The sequence below is a fragment of the Lemur catta genome, chromosome 9 (assembly GCF_020740605.2).
Source record: "Lemur catta isolate mLemCat1 chromosome 9, mLemCat1.pri, whole genome shotgun sequence".
Classification (NCBI taxonomy): domain Eukaryota; kingdom Metazoa; phylum Chordata; class Mammalia; order Primates; family Lemuridae; genus Lemur; species Lemur catta.
Genome location: NC_059136.1, coordinates 39,142,626 through 39,158,475, shown reverse-complemented (window position 1 = coordinate 39,158,475; position 15,850 = coordinate 39,142,626). Strand labels below are relative to the sequence as shown.

The following is a 15,850-nucleotide window of genomic DNA, read 5'->3' as shown; positions in this document are numbered from 1 at the left end:
TAGTACTTTGTACCTGACTCTGGGCACTTAAAACTTTGGATCTTGTGTTGCAGTTGATGTACAGTTTCTAACCTCTCCCACTCCTCCAGCAGGTGGGTGTTGAGGGTGAGGACTGAACTCACACTTCTGAATGGCTGCTCCAATGCCCAGGGCACTGCTGCGTCATAAGCATTGCTCATTGGAGAGATTTCAAAACACCAATTCTGTGCAATGTTTCTTGAGCAGAAATGTGATTGATGTCAGCCTCAATTTAAGCCTATGTAAAACAGGAAGGAGAAAACTTTACACCTACCATGGACAGAGGCTGCATTAAAATTGTCTAGCTTTTGCAGTTCCACATATCTGGGGGTCAAAATAAGTCTTGCTGCTGAATTAGGCTGTGAAGATGGTTGTGCCTTTTATTTACAGACAGACCCTTTCCCAGCATGGAGTAGGCGGCCAGGCAGCAGAAGGGACAGTGAGAGTTTGTCTGAGGGGGCAGAATTGATAGGGAAAAGCTTTGTAGGGCTGGGCTGCTGGACATACTACAGAATCGGCCAGATTAGCTGTGTTAGTTTCCTTTTACTGCTGTAACAAGTCACCACACATTTAGTGGCTTAAAACAATACAAATTCATTATTTTTGAGTTTAGAAGGTCAGCTGACACAGGTTTCAGTGGGCTAATCAAGATGTTGGCAGGACTGTGTTCCTTTCTGGAGGCTCTAGGGGAGAATCTCTTTTTGCTTCTTCCAGGTTATAGACGCTGCTCTCATTCCTTGGCTGGTGGCTTCTTCCTCCATCTTCAAAGCCAGCAATGGCAGGTTGAGTCCTTCTCATGTTACATCGCTGACCTCTTTTGCATTCTTCCACTTTTAAGGACCCTTACGATTACATTGCACCCACCCAGATAGTCCAAGATAATCTCTTCATCTCAGGGTGCTTAACTTAATCACATCTGCAGTTTCCCCTTTGCCATGTAACATAACATATTCATAGGTTTCTGGTATTAGGACGTGGACATCCTTAGAAGCCATTATTCTGCCTACTGTGGCAGCTTTATATTTCCATCAAAAATAAGTAATTATTCTGTGTAATGTCAATCAAGTTAAAAAATAAGTAATTAGTGTAAGATATGACTTTAAATTGAAAAGCATAATAATTTCACTAGCTTTAACAATGTTAATTTTGTTGAGAGTTTGAAATAAAATGTATTTATGTTTAATTTATTACATTTGTAAGTTATTAATTTACTTGGGAATGTTTTGCTTATTAAGGTTGTAAGCTTATCTGAGCAGGTATTTGAAGTGCTTTAAAAAAAAGCAAATGGGTTAGATTTATAATTGAAATACCTAAAAAGTCAAATGTATCAGATTTACAATTGCAGCTTTAAAATGTTTAAAGGAATTTTTATTATGTTTGTAAAAGAAATTTACTTTTTAGAGGGACTTTGGTCTGTTAAATTTGAATTTATTAATGGTAATAAAAGGTCCTCTTATTTTGCATTAAAATTTACTAGACTTATAAATTGAATATCAAGGTTCATTAGTTGAATTTAAAGGAAACATTAATAAAAACTAGGTCTCTACAATTGTTACTTTTCAACTAACATTGATTTTAAACCAAGAAGCTGTATATAATTGTATCTATGCACATAAACTCCCATTGATTTTTATTCTAGTTAAGGATAAGTATGTGGTCCTAGGTGAGACTTTCAAAAGTATTTTATGAACATATGTATGGATTTTTAAAAAATCTTTTTTAGAGACAGTGCCTTGGTCTGTCACCCAGACTGGAGTGCAGTGGAGGGATCATAGGTCTGTAGCCTCAAATTCCTGGGCTTGAGTGATCCTTTTCCCTCAGCCTCCTGAGTAGCTGGGACCACAGGTGCATGCCACCAACTACCCAGCTAATTAAAAAAAAAGTTCTTTTAGAGATGAGGTCTTGCTGTGCTGCCCAGGCTGGTCTCGACCTCCTGGCCTCAAGTGATCCTCCCACCTTGGTCTCCCAGAGTGCTGTAATTACAGCCATGCTCTACCTCGCCCAGCCTGTATGTATGGTTTTATTAATTTATTCAGCCTTGGCACCGTGCTAGGTACTATGCAATTGCCACAGATAAGACTACAATGTAACAAACTGCACAAGCAAAGAATTGTTGTGGGAGATGATATTTACTCTGTTGGGGGAGGCTTTAGTGAGGAAGTGGCCCTAAGACACAACAGGTGCTCATGAGACAGAGGGTTGGGGGAAGAACATTCTAGATAGACAGACTATTTGAGCAAAAAATGTGTGGAATATCTAGGAAGTGCTGAGATTTTGTGATCTGGTGGAGGTTTTAAAAAAATCTGTAATTATTCTCATGTACCATATATGTCATTTTCTGATGGACAGTTAGTGGCTGGGTCAGTATGTGTTCTAGAGTGAAAGTACCAAGTCAGTCACTCACAAGTAAGTCACTTGAGTAAATCCTACCCACCTGGAAATGCAGTGAGTGCTATTCCTAACCCAACCCTTAGACTCTTGTTCCTCAGGGAATAATAGTTGTTAACATTTATTAAACTTATATTATGTGTCTGGCTGCAAGCACTCTACATGGATTGCCTTAACTCTCACAACCATAACAGATGGATATTCTTAGAATTAAGCAAATTGAGACAGGGGTTAAGTAAGGTGACAAAAGTCACACTGCAGGTAAGTTGCAAGACCATGATTTGAACCTTGTACAAGCTGTTTTCTCTTTCTGGAATGGTCTTGCCCTCATTCCACTGAGGCTGGCTCCTTCGTATCTTTTAGGTTTCAACTTCAACACCGCTTTGTCAGAGAGGCCCCCTGTTTAAAAGCAGGTCCCCCTTGTCCTATATCTCAGCCCCTTTTTTATTCCCTTTGTAATGCTTATTACAAATTACATTTTCTAATACTTGCTTTTTTTTTTTTTTTTTTTTTTTTTTGAGACAGTGTCTCACTCTGTTGCCCGGGCTAGAGTGCTGTGGCATCAGCCTAGCTCACAGCAACCTCAAACTCCTCGGCTCAAGTGATCCTCCTGCCTCAGCCTCCCGAGTAGCTGGGACTACAGGCATGTGCCACCATGCCCGGCTAATATTTTCTATATATATATTTTAGTTGTCCAGATAATTTCTTTCTATTGTTAGTAGAGACAGGGTCTCACTCTTGCTCAAGCTGGTCTCGAACTCCTGACCTTCAGCGATCCTCCTGCCTCGGCCTCCTTGAGTGCTAGGATTACATGCGTGAGCCACCGCGCCCGGCCAGTACTTGCTTTTTTAAAAATTTCTTTCTTATTAGAATCTAAATTTCATTAAGGCAGGGACCATTTCTGTCTCGTTTTCTACCTGATTCCCAGTGCCTTGCATAGGTCTAGCATATAGTAGCTGTTCCATGAATGTCTGTTGATGAATACATTGATATGGACTGCAAAATTAATTATTCCCTAATCATTCTACTATACAAACAGCATATGGAAATATCCCAATTAAGCATAATGGTATATTATGGATGCAGGTTGCCATTCACCAATAGGCTTATTTTTCTATGTATTCCTAGAAATCTTATAATAATAGTAACAAGTTTCTGGGAAAGGAATATAAGTTTCAATAGGCAAAAGATAAACATATTTGATATGATAAGAAAAACAACTTGAATTGACATACACCAAAAATGCACCAATGTGTGTTGTTGGAAAAACATTTATTGCAATTCAGTGTCAAAAGTTTTTTACAAAAATATGCCACCGTCTGGTACAAACAACTATAAAAAAATCAGTTCATCATGCAAGAAAAGTGTGCAAATAATTTATACAGAAGGACTCAGCTCACACAATATTAAATAAACATCTTTGCATATAATTGGTCTAACCTTATGCTTTTAGTTACAATGTTCAACCCCCTCTAATATTTTTCATTAAAAAAAAGTACATTAAAGCTTCTAAGCTTAGGACTTGGGCTGTAATATACACCCCCTTTAGCCAGGGTGCTTGGCACTTGGTAGAATAAAGATGGCGCTAGGGCTTCCCAAGTGGAGAGCACAGCTTGGAGCCTTCTGTTTAACAGACTTGTGCATTGTTAATTAAACACACACATCTATACTGAAAGACAGAAGAAGTCATGTTCAAACTCCAGAAGTAATTTCATAGCAGATGGAGTTTCAAGAAGTTCAGAGTTTTGGAGCAGTCATCCATTTTTGGCCAAGTGGCTAAGTTTTGAGAGATTTTTCAGGAAGCTTTGTTTGCTGAGTATGTTCAAGGACACTTTGAAAAAATGACCAGCAAAGTAATGGATATTGTAGGCCCTTGCTCCTTGCTGCCTCATGGAATAATCCCCCTTTGCTTAGTAAAGATGAGGTTTAGCAGAGAGTGAACTTCCCCTGGGACAGAAACTCATTGGATCTCAACAGCTGGTACTAGAAGAGGAGGAGATGGAGCAGATGGATTAAATGTACCTCTGAGTCTAAGGCAGAGGAAATTCCTGGTTGGTTACCATCAGAACCTCGGTTTTTAGAAAGCCACTGCTCAGCCCTTATCTATTTCTATAAAGGCCCTCTTTTTGTAATTAAAATGTAAGTGCCCAAGGAAAAAAATGAATTTGCCAAAACATGCTGCTTCCTTTATAGCAAGCAGGCTGTACTCACTAGAATGCCATACACACAACAGAGTCAGAGGCCTAAAAACATCCAGTTGCTCCTTAACCTCTCCAATAAGAATCAGGGACTTAAAATGTTTGGAAAAGTTAAAGGCCAGATGACCAACACTGGCCAGTCTCCCATGCCTTCCACAGAGAAGGTCTTGAGAAGAATGACGTTGGGGTCATGTGTCTCCAGCCATACCAAAAAGTGCTTGGCGTGGGGGGCAGGAGCACACGAGGTCAGGCCTCAGGAGGCCCCAGGCTGACACTCAGCCCTGCCACTGAGTACCAGGTGGGCTGAGGCATGTTCCTAAACATTCTGGACCCACTTCCCATCTTGAAAGGCAGAAGGAGTGTCAGACTCCACCATCTGTAACGTCCCTTCCAGGTCTAAAGTCTGGGGTAGGAGTTTCCTTCCTTGGAAAACTACAGAGGGTTTATTCTCCTCTATGAACAGAGAAGAAAGCATCTATGGAAAATGTTGAGTTTAAAGGAATTATCTTGTTTGTTGAAGCCATCAAGGGCCCAAGATATATTAAAGAGCAACATCTCTGCATTTGCCTAGAGATTTGGGGTGCTTCTGAGGTCTGTTTAAGCCCTAATAGGATTTTAGGCTAGTATCCAGTCAGATGAGATGGTTCACAGACTAAGATACTTGGAAACAGATTAAAAAAAAACCAGATGTCAACATAGAAAATGATGATAGAGTTTAGTTAAAAAAATTCACACATAAAATGATAGTTAAAAAAAATCACACATAAAATAGAGTGTTTGCCTAGCAAGACATTATTGCCCTACAGCCTGGCAGAAAAACATAAACTCAGGTGCATATTTTATGATAAACATTGTATTGAATGCTAAGAATGATACACTGTTGAACCTCTCTTGAATGATTTACCTCCTTGTAAATCATACCACTTGCTTAGACAAATGAAATTCCAAGCTCTTTCTCTTCTCCCATATAAAAACAACAGAAACAAGGAGCCTTTGTTAATAGCAAGCTCGTTATGGGAAAGGGTTTGTGAATCCACAAAGGTGAGAGCTGTGGCAATAACAATACACACCCACTACCGTACTTCACAGGTGCAAGTGGAACCTGCTCTTGTGTGGAGAGTTTTGCAGTGTAAAGCCAGTGCCTCCGAAAAACGTCCTCCAGGCCACTTCAGTATGAAATTCATCATCATCAAACACATATCATCTTACAAATGACATATGGGGATGTTTTTACCCTGTAACTTGTTCGTTTCTGCCACCTGCCCTTCCATTCAACTGATTTGTCTGCCCAAAGTAACAGCGTTGAGTAATAACGCAATCTAGTTTAAAATGTCATTGGATTTTCTTTTTCTGGATCTTGTTCTAAAGTGAACACTCCTAAACTTCACATATTCTCCTTTCCCCAAATGCTGGGCCTTACTCTCAAGAGACTCCTAGGCTGGCTGCCCACAAACCTTGAGCTGGACCAAATCTTAACATCCCTGTGGATTTGCTCCCACTGCCCTGGACAGAACACTTGCCTTCTTTGGAAGTCTGAATTACTTACTTCATAGTTGACATCAATTTTGAATTCTGCTTTACAGGGTTTAGGGTGGGGGTAGGTAGGCACAGCAAAGGGAGTAGAGCATTCTATCTCTTCCAGCAATTGCCATCGTCATGCCCTTCTGGCTTTTAGACCAGCAGTTCTGAGACAGGGATTCTTTGTTTATATTTTCTAGGTCAGGTTGTCCTGAGAGGATTTGCCCATAGGAATTCTATAGACTATTAGTGCCCAGGGAGCAAAAGTTTAGTTTTTAACTCACTTTACTTATATCTGAGGCTCCGGTCATGCTGAACAGGTACCACAGGTGTCCAGCACAGACTGTCCGTGCATGCTGTGCACTTCCCATCACATACACAAGCCACAGCATCAGAGACATGCCATTTCTATGCCTTTCCCTCTCCCTCTCCACCTGCCATTTCCTTCCCATTCTCGTCTTCCAATGAAGGCGAACCATAAATGTTGATTTCCTCTTTTTCCCTTAAATTTCCTTGACTCTGTCATACACCACCTCCAATACCATCAAAGGACACGGGGAGAGCCCACAGGCACCATCTTGGCAAACATTTCAGAAGACGGTAACCCTGTCACTTGGGGCAGGGTCATCTTGCGCAGATGCATGCTGTTGCCTGGTTCCCCAGTTTTGTGCTAGCAGTACAAAGCTGGCCACGTTTCTAGGACTGCAAACCTGAAGGGGCTGGGGAGTTTCTACCTTCTTGATCAGCAGGAAAGAGCAGAGGTCACAAGTGGACAGGAAGATGCAGAAGGCCATGAAACCCTCAATCTAAAACTGTCATTTGTAGTCAAAGTTTCCAGAGCTCTCCCAGTAATGGCAGACCCAGCTCCACCCTACATCTTTAAGGAAGCTGAGAAATTTGAGAGAACCTGACAATTATGGAAGAAGTAGCTTTTTATTCAACATGCTAGGCCCTGCATTCCCAATGTGAAATTGATTCAGGGGGAGAAGAAGATTGCAAAAAATAAACCTTAGTTATTACAATGGTTTCTGGCCCTCCAAGGCTCAACCTTACGCAACAGAAATCTTATTCTTTCATATTTACTTTTTCTTATTAGGGAAAATTTAAATTCATTTTAGGTTTTTTCGTCTTGGGATGATAATGAAAAAAATACTGAGAAGTCCTGCTGTAGGCACAAACATTGCAAAGTGAGGAGCACTGAATAGTAGTTTGCTTCTCTTCAGAATGCTGACATGCAGATTGTGTTATTGAGGGAAGGTTATGACAAGGTGTTTCGTCACTAGCTTGTCCCTTGCCTTGTTTCTATACATGCTTAGCCATCTTTCCCCTTTTCTGGATCACCCCAAAGATCAACCTTTAAGGATACACTGTTCCTCAACATGAATGTGAACCAAGTTCCTATTTCTGCTTCACTTTTTTGCCAACGGCATGCAGGGTGACAATTTTATTTGGAAAAAAAAAAAAAAAACAAAAGCAAATACAACTGCAAATATATGTACATTGTTGTAGAAAAGCAACACTCTATAAAAAGTAAAAAACAAAAACATCCCCCAGCCCTTCCCAGGAATATTTTACAATTAACTCATAAAGTCCTGAGATTTCCTTTCTTCCACAGTGACTGCTAATATTTGCCTGGTAGGACCCCCTGGGGTCTTCATGTTTTTGACTGTCCAGCTCCCAAGCAAGTTTAAGATGAACTTATGGTACCTCTGCTTCCTATTTGGGTGGAACGCCAGCCTTTACTTTTAATCAACCTTGCCAAAAGCCCTGGCTCAGGTTGATTAAACTTTGATGTCGGACCTAAAGAAAAGCTCCCCAGCTCATCACCCTGGCAAGGGGAACAGCAACGGGTAAAACATCGAATGGGCTGATAGGGAAAACCAGTCTTTCAAGCCTCAGCACTTGGGCTCCAATCAGTCCACAGACGTATCCTCATCCAGGAGGATACCCAAGGAGGCCTGGAAGAGCCAGGAAGTTCAAGGGGAATCAGGAAACCTTCACACCTATCGCGAGACTAATTCTATCTCTTCTGCGGCAGGACTTCCTCTGGAACTGTTTTAAATTGGCCTTCTGTTTCCCCAGAGGAGTCACAACATGAAAGGAAAAAAAGTACTCTGGGGTGGTTCTAGGAAAGAGGCACCTCCAAAGAGGGCCCTGTTTGCCTGAAAAGGGAGTGTGAAACAAGGTGAGGGTTGCTCCCAACATCCCTTTCTATTTAAAATCACTTTTTATAGTGATGAAAACATTTACGAGAAGAACAGACACTGCCTATTGTATCATGCGCGTTGTCAGAGCACTCTACGTTAGAGGTAGACCCTTGTGTGGTGTCTCTGCGGGATAAGGCCCTACGCCTGCGCGGGTTAGGATGGGTGGTGCTGTGCTTTCCTTGCTTTTCAAAACAAACTCCAAATCAAAACCCAAAACCCAAGGATTTCTTATATGTAGTTTTTCTTCTTTCTCCCTCTCTTTTTTCTTCCTAAACAAATTTTCACATTGTAAACAAAGAGTGTTCTATTTTGTATCTGAGTTTTGCCTTTTTCTTCCTAGGGAACTATAAAGGAGTTTCCACAAACATCAAGAGAATTCCATTTTCACTGCTGAAATAGAATTCTTGCCCCTTATAGTCTTGCTGGCAAATTGTTAGGAAAAAAAAAAAGTTTATTTACAGTATTTCTGTTTTCCATACCAATTCTAATGAGAAGTTCACATTCTTAAATTCCCAGTCAGCAACTGCATCCTTCCCCTCCAATGTCTTCTCAATGACTTATCTCAGAAGTTTTGAGCCAATGTTTAAAATGTACACTATTTACAAATGAAGCGTCCAAACACCATATTCCCAGCGATCCAATCAGCAGGGGGACCCTTCTGCAGTGTTGTCACGTGCTGAGATTCAGAACTTGAACAAGTTGATAAAGTCCTGGGGTGAAAGTGAAACGGAGCAGCTCTCTGGGTTATTGGCGGTGCACGGATGGTCAGTGCCCTGGAAGGGAACATCGTGGTTAGGTTTGAGTTCTCAGAGGCATCTCATCGGCTTTTGGCACCATAAGGCATTGCTCAAATTCAAAACAACGATTCTCTGTTGAGAATGCTACAGGTTTGGAAAAACTAAAGAGCTGTGTGTTTGCATCCACATGCATGTGCACCCGTGCACACAGAGATAGGAGGACTTAGGGGTGGGTGGTTTACAAAAAAAGAAAAACATAAGGGGGTGAAGAAAATGAAGGTCTTTGAAAGTCCTCTGCCCTTTCTACTCCTCCCAGGCACTGAAGCAGTTTCACCCTAACTTTAAGCTGGGGGCTGATACAGGGAAAGAATAGGAAAGGATTTGGCCTCGCAAGGGTGGCTGGCACTATTGGCTTTTAGGAGCTGGGCTAGGGGTCTGTGGGGGCCACCTCTGAGACACATACCTTCCAGGAAAGAATGTGACAGTGTTTGCAAAGCTGAAGGGTGTCTCCATATTGCTCTTTCCTTGGGTAACATCGAATAAGTTTAAAATACATCTTCTTCCAATCCAGCTGCCCTTTGTCTGACAAAATTAATCGCTTGCGGATCTAAAAAATCAAATGAATGAAGGAAGTTTCAGGAGAGTTTGTCAAGAAGATGGTTTGTCAGGAAGACGGTTTGTGCTTTTCTTGTTTAGAAAAATTCTCCCACCCTCTTTTCCTCTTTTTTAAAATCTCTACCCTACAATAGCCAGAGGAAAAAACTATCAAGATATAAAGAAGTACTTTCTTAGCTCTCTCCAGTGAAACAGTAGCTTTTAACCAGTCTTTAAAAGAAAACAGGTGACTGCTGATTTGTTCTTAGTGACCTTTACTAAATCACATTTGGATGGTCCTTTAAAGTTTAGGTGATCTTAGTAAACAACTTCAATTTTTTCTTTGCTGTATAGACTTGAGTGATTATTTCCAGGGAGATGCAATAACTGCTTGGCACTGTGGCTCTATTTTATATCTAAATATTAGTGGTTTCACGAACAGGACTTGTTAAACTCACACATCTATATAAAGAAACTGGAAAAAGACCGACAAACTAGAGGCAGCATGACGAGGGGAAACAGGCTTGGAGTTGGTATCTGGAGGCCTAAATTCAAGTTCAAGGCCAGTTTCCTCACCCAGAGAGCCGCTTCACTAATTTGGATATGTCACTTAGCCATTTGTGGCTGTTGTCTCTTCATCTGTTTAAAGTGGGCAGAATAATAATTATCCTTTCGTGAGTCATTCAAATAAAATGAAATAATGTCTGTAAAAGCACTTTCACTGCAAAGCACCAAAAAAAGGTAAGTTATCTGGTTATAGAAAGAAAAGATGGGTGCCAATTTATGAATTTTTTTTGAGCAAGTTGTAAAATGCAAATAGGGTAAGAATGTAAGTTTTTTCCCCCATTAAAACTACCTGAAAACAAACAAACAAACAAACAATCCCTCACACACTCATTATTTACAAACTCCTTAGACTGTCATTTTCTAGTCACACCAGAAGGCCCTGGGGTAGGAGTCACCCACACCTCATGCTTGAGAAGGACGCCAGGGGGGCTCAGGGCAGGGCAGGGCAGAGAAGGGAGGGCCGGGGGGGCGGCCAGCCGGGCCCCACCGACCTGGCGCTCGGAGAAGTGGTACTGGCAGAGCTTCTTCCACAGCAGCCGGTCCTCGCTGAGCACGTGCAGGTCAGGGGCTGCCTGGCCCAGGCTGACCAGGTCCCGCCCGTCGCTCAGCCGCTGCATGATGTTCAGTTGCAAGCACAGGGGCAGGTCAGTGAAGGTGAGGCCTTTGAAGGCAGGCTGCAGAGAGAAGGATGACAAGCTGGGGGTCAGAGAGCAGCAAATTCACCCGCTGACACCCTCCAAGGAGGCAGCTGTCCCCTCGCCCTCTACCCTTAAGTCGGTTTAAGGATCAGAGGTCAAAGGCAGTAATTCTCCCCATCCTAAATGCAGAACCGGGACCCACAGCCAAGACCCACAAGAATGGCCTGGAGTGGCTTGAGCTGAATGTGCCAGAGGGATTTTCCTCAGTTTCACAAAGGTTTGTACTTTTATTCTCAAAGATTCTCAAAAACAACAACAACAACAACAACAACAACAACAACAGATTCTCCAGATAGCACATGTTATATTCTCCTGCTTCACTCAGTTCACTGGATGACAAGATTCATACCTTCTGGAAGGCCTCATTGCCCTGGATGGAGCAACCCAGGCTGCCAACCTGGGCTTCGATCTCACGGCCCCCTTGTGATCTCTGGTCCCTCCAAGCAGGTTACTCATGGGCACCCAAACACACCTTGCTCACACGTCCTCGATGCCTTTGCCTGCCCAGTCCTCTGCCTGGACAAATCTCACCCCGCTACATTCCATTCAAACCCGCTTCCTCTGAAAGCCCTTTTTTGCTTTTGTGACTTCCTTAGGCCTTACTCGTTGCACCTTCCTAGAATTCCTGATCTTTTTCAGACACTTTTTGCAATATCCTCCTTTTTGTCATATAATGTAATCCTTTTATAAAAGGAACCTTGAAGAAAACATTCCTGTGAGAACTTAAGCTCCATGAAGGCAGGAATTTTTATCTTTTACCACCACTGTGTTCCTGGTGTCTAGAACAGTGCCCAGCACATAGAAGACACTCAATAAATATCGGTGGAATAAATGAAATCCAAATAATTAAATAGGTAGAAAGCAACAATAATACAAAATCCTGCACTGGTGTGTGTGTGTGTGTGTGTGTGTGTGTGTGTGTGTGTGTGTCTGGGCACATGGGGAATGGCTGGTCCAGAACCCTTTGGCCTAAGCTCCATCATCCATCGCTGCATTTCTATTGAAACCTAGGGCTCCATGGGATATTTCACAAACTCTTGGTTTCTGGATAATACATAGGCAATTAATTATGAGCTTTTCTAGGTGCTTCTTCTATACCCTTGAATTTATATTTAAGCCTTTATTGTTTAAAATTTTGATGAGCTCATGATACCCCATCCAGACCTACATCCCTGAGGGCAAGGTCTAATTCTGTATCCCTTGCAGACTAGCCCAGCACAGACAAGCTCTCTTGAGTGCCTACTGTGGTTTGGTGCTGAGGTTGCTGCAACGAGCTCTTTAGGCTGGCGAGAGACCCAGGAACACAAGCAAATAGTGACAGAATAATATGCCATCACAGAGGGTAGCACAAAGTGCCATGGGAACAATCTGTACCCAGGAGGTCCTCAAATATATTTGCTGATATGTCTTGAGCATCAACAGCATGTTGCAGAAGTCAGCAGATCATGTGGGACTGTGTTCCTTGTCTTTCCACACCAGTTCTGGGTGAACTCTCAATTTTGGACTACTGACATTTTTAGGTCAGTATTCTGTTACCTCTGAGAGGTCACAGGAAAAAAAAATACAGGATGAAGAAACCCTTTCTTAGCTCAGAAAGGGTTAATACCCTGAGAATCGATACCTTGAGAATGGGTATCAATTTCCCTCCTCAAACTGTATGAAGCACATCGATGCCCAAACACACAGAGGATTCCAGGGGACACTCAGTCTCAGCAATTCCCTCCTGCATCCCCTGCAAGGCAGGAAAGTCATGACACGGGAGGGGGCCGAGGTGAGGGGCCCTGGGAGGGCTGAACCCCTGAGAAGGGGGGGTGGCATGGGATGAAAACTGGATGCACAAACAGTGGATCTGGATCCCAGGCTCCCTGGGGAAGTCTGGGTCTCAGTTTCCCCACGTTCAAAATGAATGGTTTAGAAGACTGAAGATCCCTCAGTTCTAACAATCTCAGACTTGGAAGGGCTTCGGCCTCCCATTCATCAGAATTATCTATGACTTGACAATTTGTATCGCTGGGTTCTACCTCAGGCTGCTCCGCAGAACTTTCAATTGTTTGCAAAATTCAGGTCTTTGCCAACGGCAGAAGGCCCTAGACCTATTTGTCGTTTATCATCTGCTGCTGATCATATGAGCTAATAAAACTGCCATGAGATTTTCTTTTTGTTTCCAGCACTTCAAAGCCTCTACTTTTTTGGTTAAAACTCCCAGGCCAATTATTACATTAACTCCCATTAAAGGCAAGTCCACTTGGCAGAGTTCACTCTGTCAAATTTTCAAACCTGCACTTTTCCAAAAATCCTTGCCCAGACCCCATGCTGAGTCCTTACTCCTGAGAAATGGTTAACTACTTGTGAGCCTTCTTCTTTTTGAATATAAACATATAAAAGAAAAATAAGTCACTCTTGCTCCTCTAATCCAGCATTTGGCTAAGATCCACTTGTACCTGTCTCCCCTTGCCCCTCACACGCTTCTAGACCCTGCTTTGCCCACAGCATACTGTCATTATTTTGATTTTTCCCCCTACAAACCACTTCTCTTAATTTTCTTCCTTCATCTTTTATTATATTAATTATTTTTTCTAGTAAAAGCTGGCTCCATTGAATTAGATGTGAAAATTTCAAAGGAAAACAAGATTATGTGCTGGGCAAATACTGATAGAACTTTGGCAAATAAAAGCATTTACTATGAAAGTCACCTTAATATTTTCATGTAACAATATACTTCTCTTTGGGCCAAACTGATAAAAAAAAAAAAAAGTGAGTTTTAAAATACAGTCCAGACTGAAGTAATTAAGTCCTTTCTCTTTTTTCCTCTCGTTTTCTCTCTCAATCCTACTTTCCTCTGGAGAGGCGGGCATCTGTGTGCAAAGCCCTTCAGGGCTCCGTGGGTTCCAGCCCAGCTCTCAAAACGATGTGGCTCAGAGCCAAGGAGAGTAGGGGCAGAGGACAGGAGAGAGGAAGGGACAAGGCACAGCCTCTGCAGAGAGGCCTGGCTTTAGTTCTCATGCCACTGCCCCGGCCACATTATTCTTAACTACTCAGTACATTTTTCTCTTTTACAAAATGTGGATAAATATATCTCATAGGGTTGCTAGGCAGAGCAGATGAGACAACGCGTAGAAGTACTTAGCACAGTGCCCAGTAAACATTAGCCACTATGATGACTCCTACTTACAATTATTCTCTAAAGGAGTTAATACACATAAAGGACTCAGAAGAGTGTCTACACAGAGCAAACCCTTAGTAATAATAACAGCTACCACATTTACAATACTTACTCTGCATCAGGCACTATGCCAACTGCTTTTTATATATTAACATAAGAAATCTCACACCAGGGCTATGAGGGAGGCATTATTTTCTCTATTTTCCAATTGAGGAAAGCGAGGCATGGAGAGATTGAGTAACTTGCCCTAAATCCTGAACTTGGCAAATTGTCATCGTCATCCCTAACACGGGGCAGTACTTTCCAACTGTGTTCCTTTGAACATTGAACAAGCACTTCAGGCGAGCCGTGGTTGGAGACTCCTCTTCAACCATTCATTTATTCAACTAAAAGTTATCGACTATCTCCTGCTCTGTGCCAGGTACAGGGAGTAAGGTGGGTAACGCCCTTTTTTTATGGAGTTCATAAGTCGGTGGACGGAGACAGAAAAGTGCATCCACGTGAGGCAATTTCAGATTGTAACAACTGCACTGAGGAAGGTGATGTGCTCGTGGTGTTGATGGATTGGAAGGTCACAGAAGGCATCAAGCTTAAAAGCCTGGAGGCAGGACCAAGCTCAGAGTGTGCAGAGAACAGCACGGCTTGGCTGGAGCTCCTCGTGCAAAAGAGGGAGTGAGCTTCAGTGTTTGATCTCTTCTGCATGGGATTTCATTGGATTAAAGAGATTTAAATAAAGCCGGATCATTGGATAAATAGTTGGAAGAAAGCTAAATTGAAAAAAGTTTGGAAACCACCGATGTTAAGCAAGCTTCGCCATTTTAGGAATAAGGAGATCAGGGTTCGGGCCTCAGCTCTGGCCCTAATTGCTGCGTGACTCTGGAAAAGTCACTGAACTTCTCTGGTCCCCACTCCTCCCCTTCCCTGAGAAGAGTAATAGCAATCACAATGGCTACTTCCCAGGGTGTCTGTGCATCAGCTATGAAGGGCTCTGAGGAAGTAAGCCCATGGCAGTGCAAGGTATGGGGACAGAGGTGGCCAAGGGGTCTCCTAGAAGGTGGGCAGAAGGAATAGAGGCAACTCTGGGCAAGTGTGACCATTCCAAAATTGCTGGAGGGAAGATGCCCTTAGGACAAATGGAACTTGCTCATTTATATCACTGGCTGGGAAATTTCTCTCCTGGGCTTAGAAAAAACAGTAAGTATTAAGTCCAGGCCACAGAGAATGCCAGCAATCAGGTAGAAGGTGTAAGTGGGTTTTCTGTGACAGGTAAGCTGGGAACTTGGGTCTCAATTCACATGGTCAAACTACGCCTACACTTGAGGGATGGGAATGAGGACATTATTGAATAAATCAAATCAGGTAAATGTTCATAATAAACACATTCTCTTTAAATAATCAAAGAATTTGAGATTGTTTCTGAATGATGACTTGCATTTGTGCTCCTCTCTGTGCGTGCATGCCTGTGTGTGTGTGTGTGTGTGTGTGTGTGTGCATGTGGGTGTGTGTGAGTGTGGGTGTCGTAGCCTAAGTGACTCTAAGGAAGTCACAGAACTCTGAGGCTTCTAATTATTCCCTGTGTTTCAGAGCTTAAAAATCTAAGGCACAGAGAGGTCATTAACAGTAAAGTCAAGGATATGTATTTTGAAAACTTCATACAGTAAAATGGTTATTTAAAAGAGGTCAAAGAGATTTCTTCATGCTACCTTCTCCCAACATGGGGCAGCCCCAAAATTATCACTGTGGGTCCCGGAAACCACTTAAC

At 42.4% G+C, this 15,850-nt stretch overlaps 1 protein-coding gene across 1 annotated transcript in view; it reads right to left on the bottom strand.

Moving 5' to 3' along the window:
- Positions 1-3,661: 3,661 nt before the first annotated feature.
- Positions 3,662-15,850, bottom strand: part of FBXO32 (F-box protein 32) — a 35,744-nt gene continuing 23,555 nt past the window's right edge. The window contains exons 7-9 of the mRNA XM_045560527.1: positions 10,719-10,901; positions 9,530-9,673; positions 3,662-9,102 (exon numbers count right to left, since the gene is read on the bottom strand). Coding sequence (XP_045416483.1) covers positions 9,013-9,102; positions 9,530-9,673; positions 10,719-10,901 — 417 coding nt within the window. The 3' untranslated portion in view covers positions 3,662-9,012. The remainder of the gene's footprint in view (positions 9,103-9,529; positions 9,674-10,718; positions 10,902-15,850) is intronic.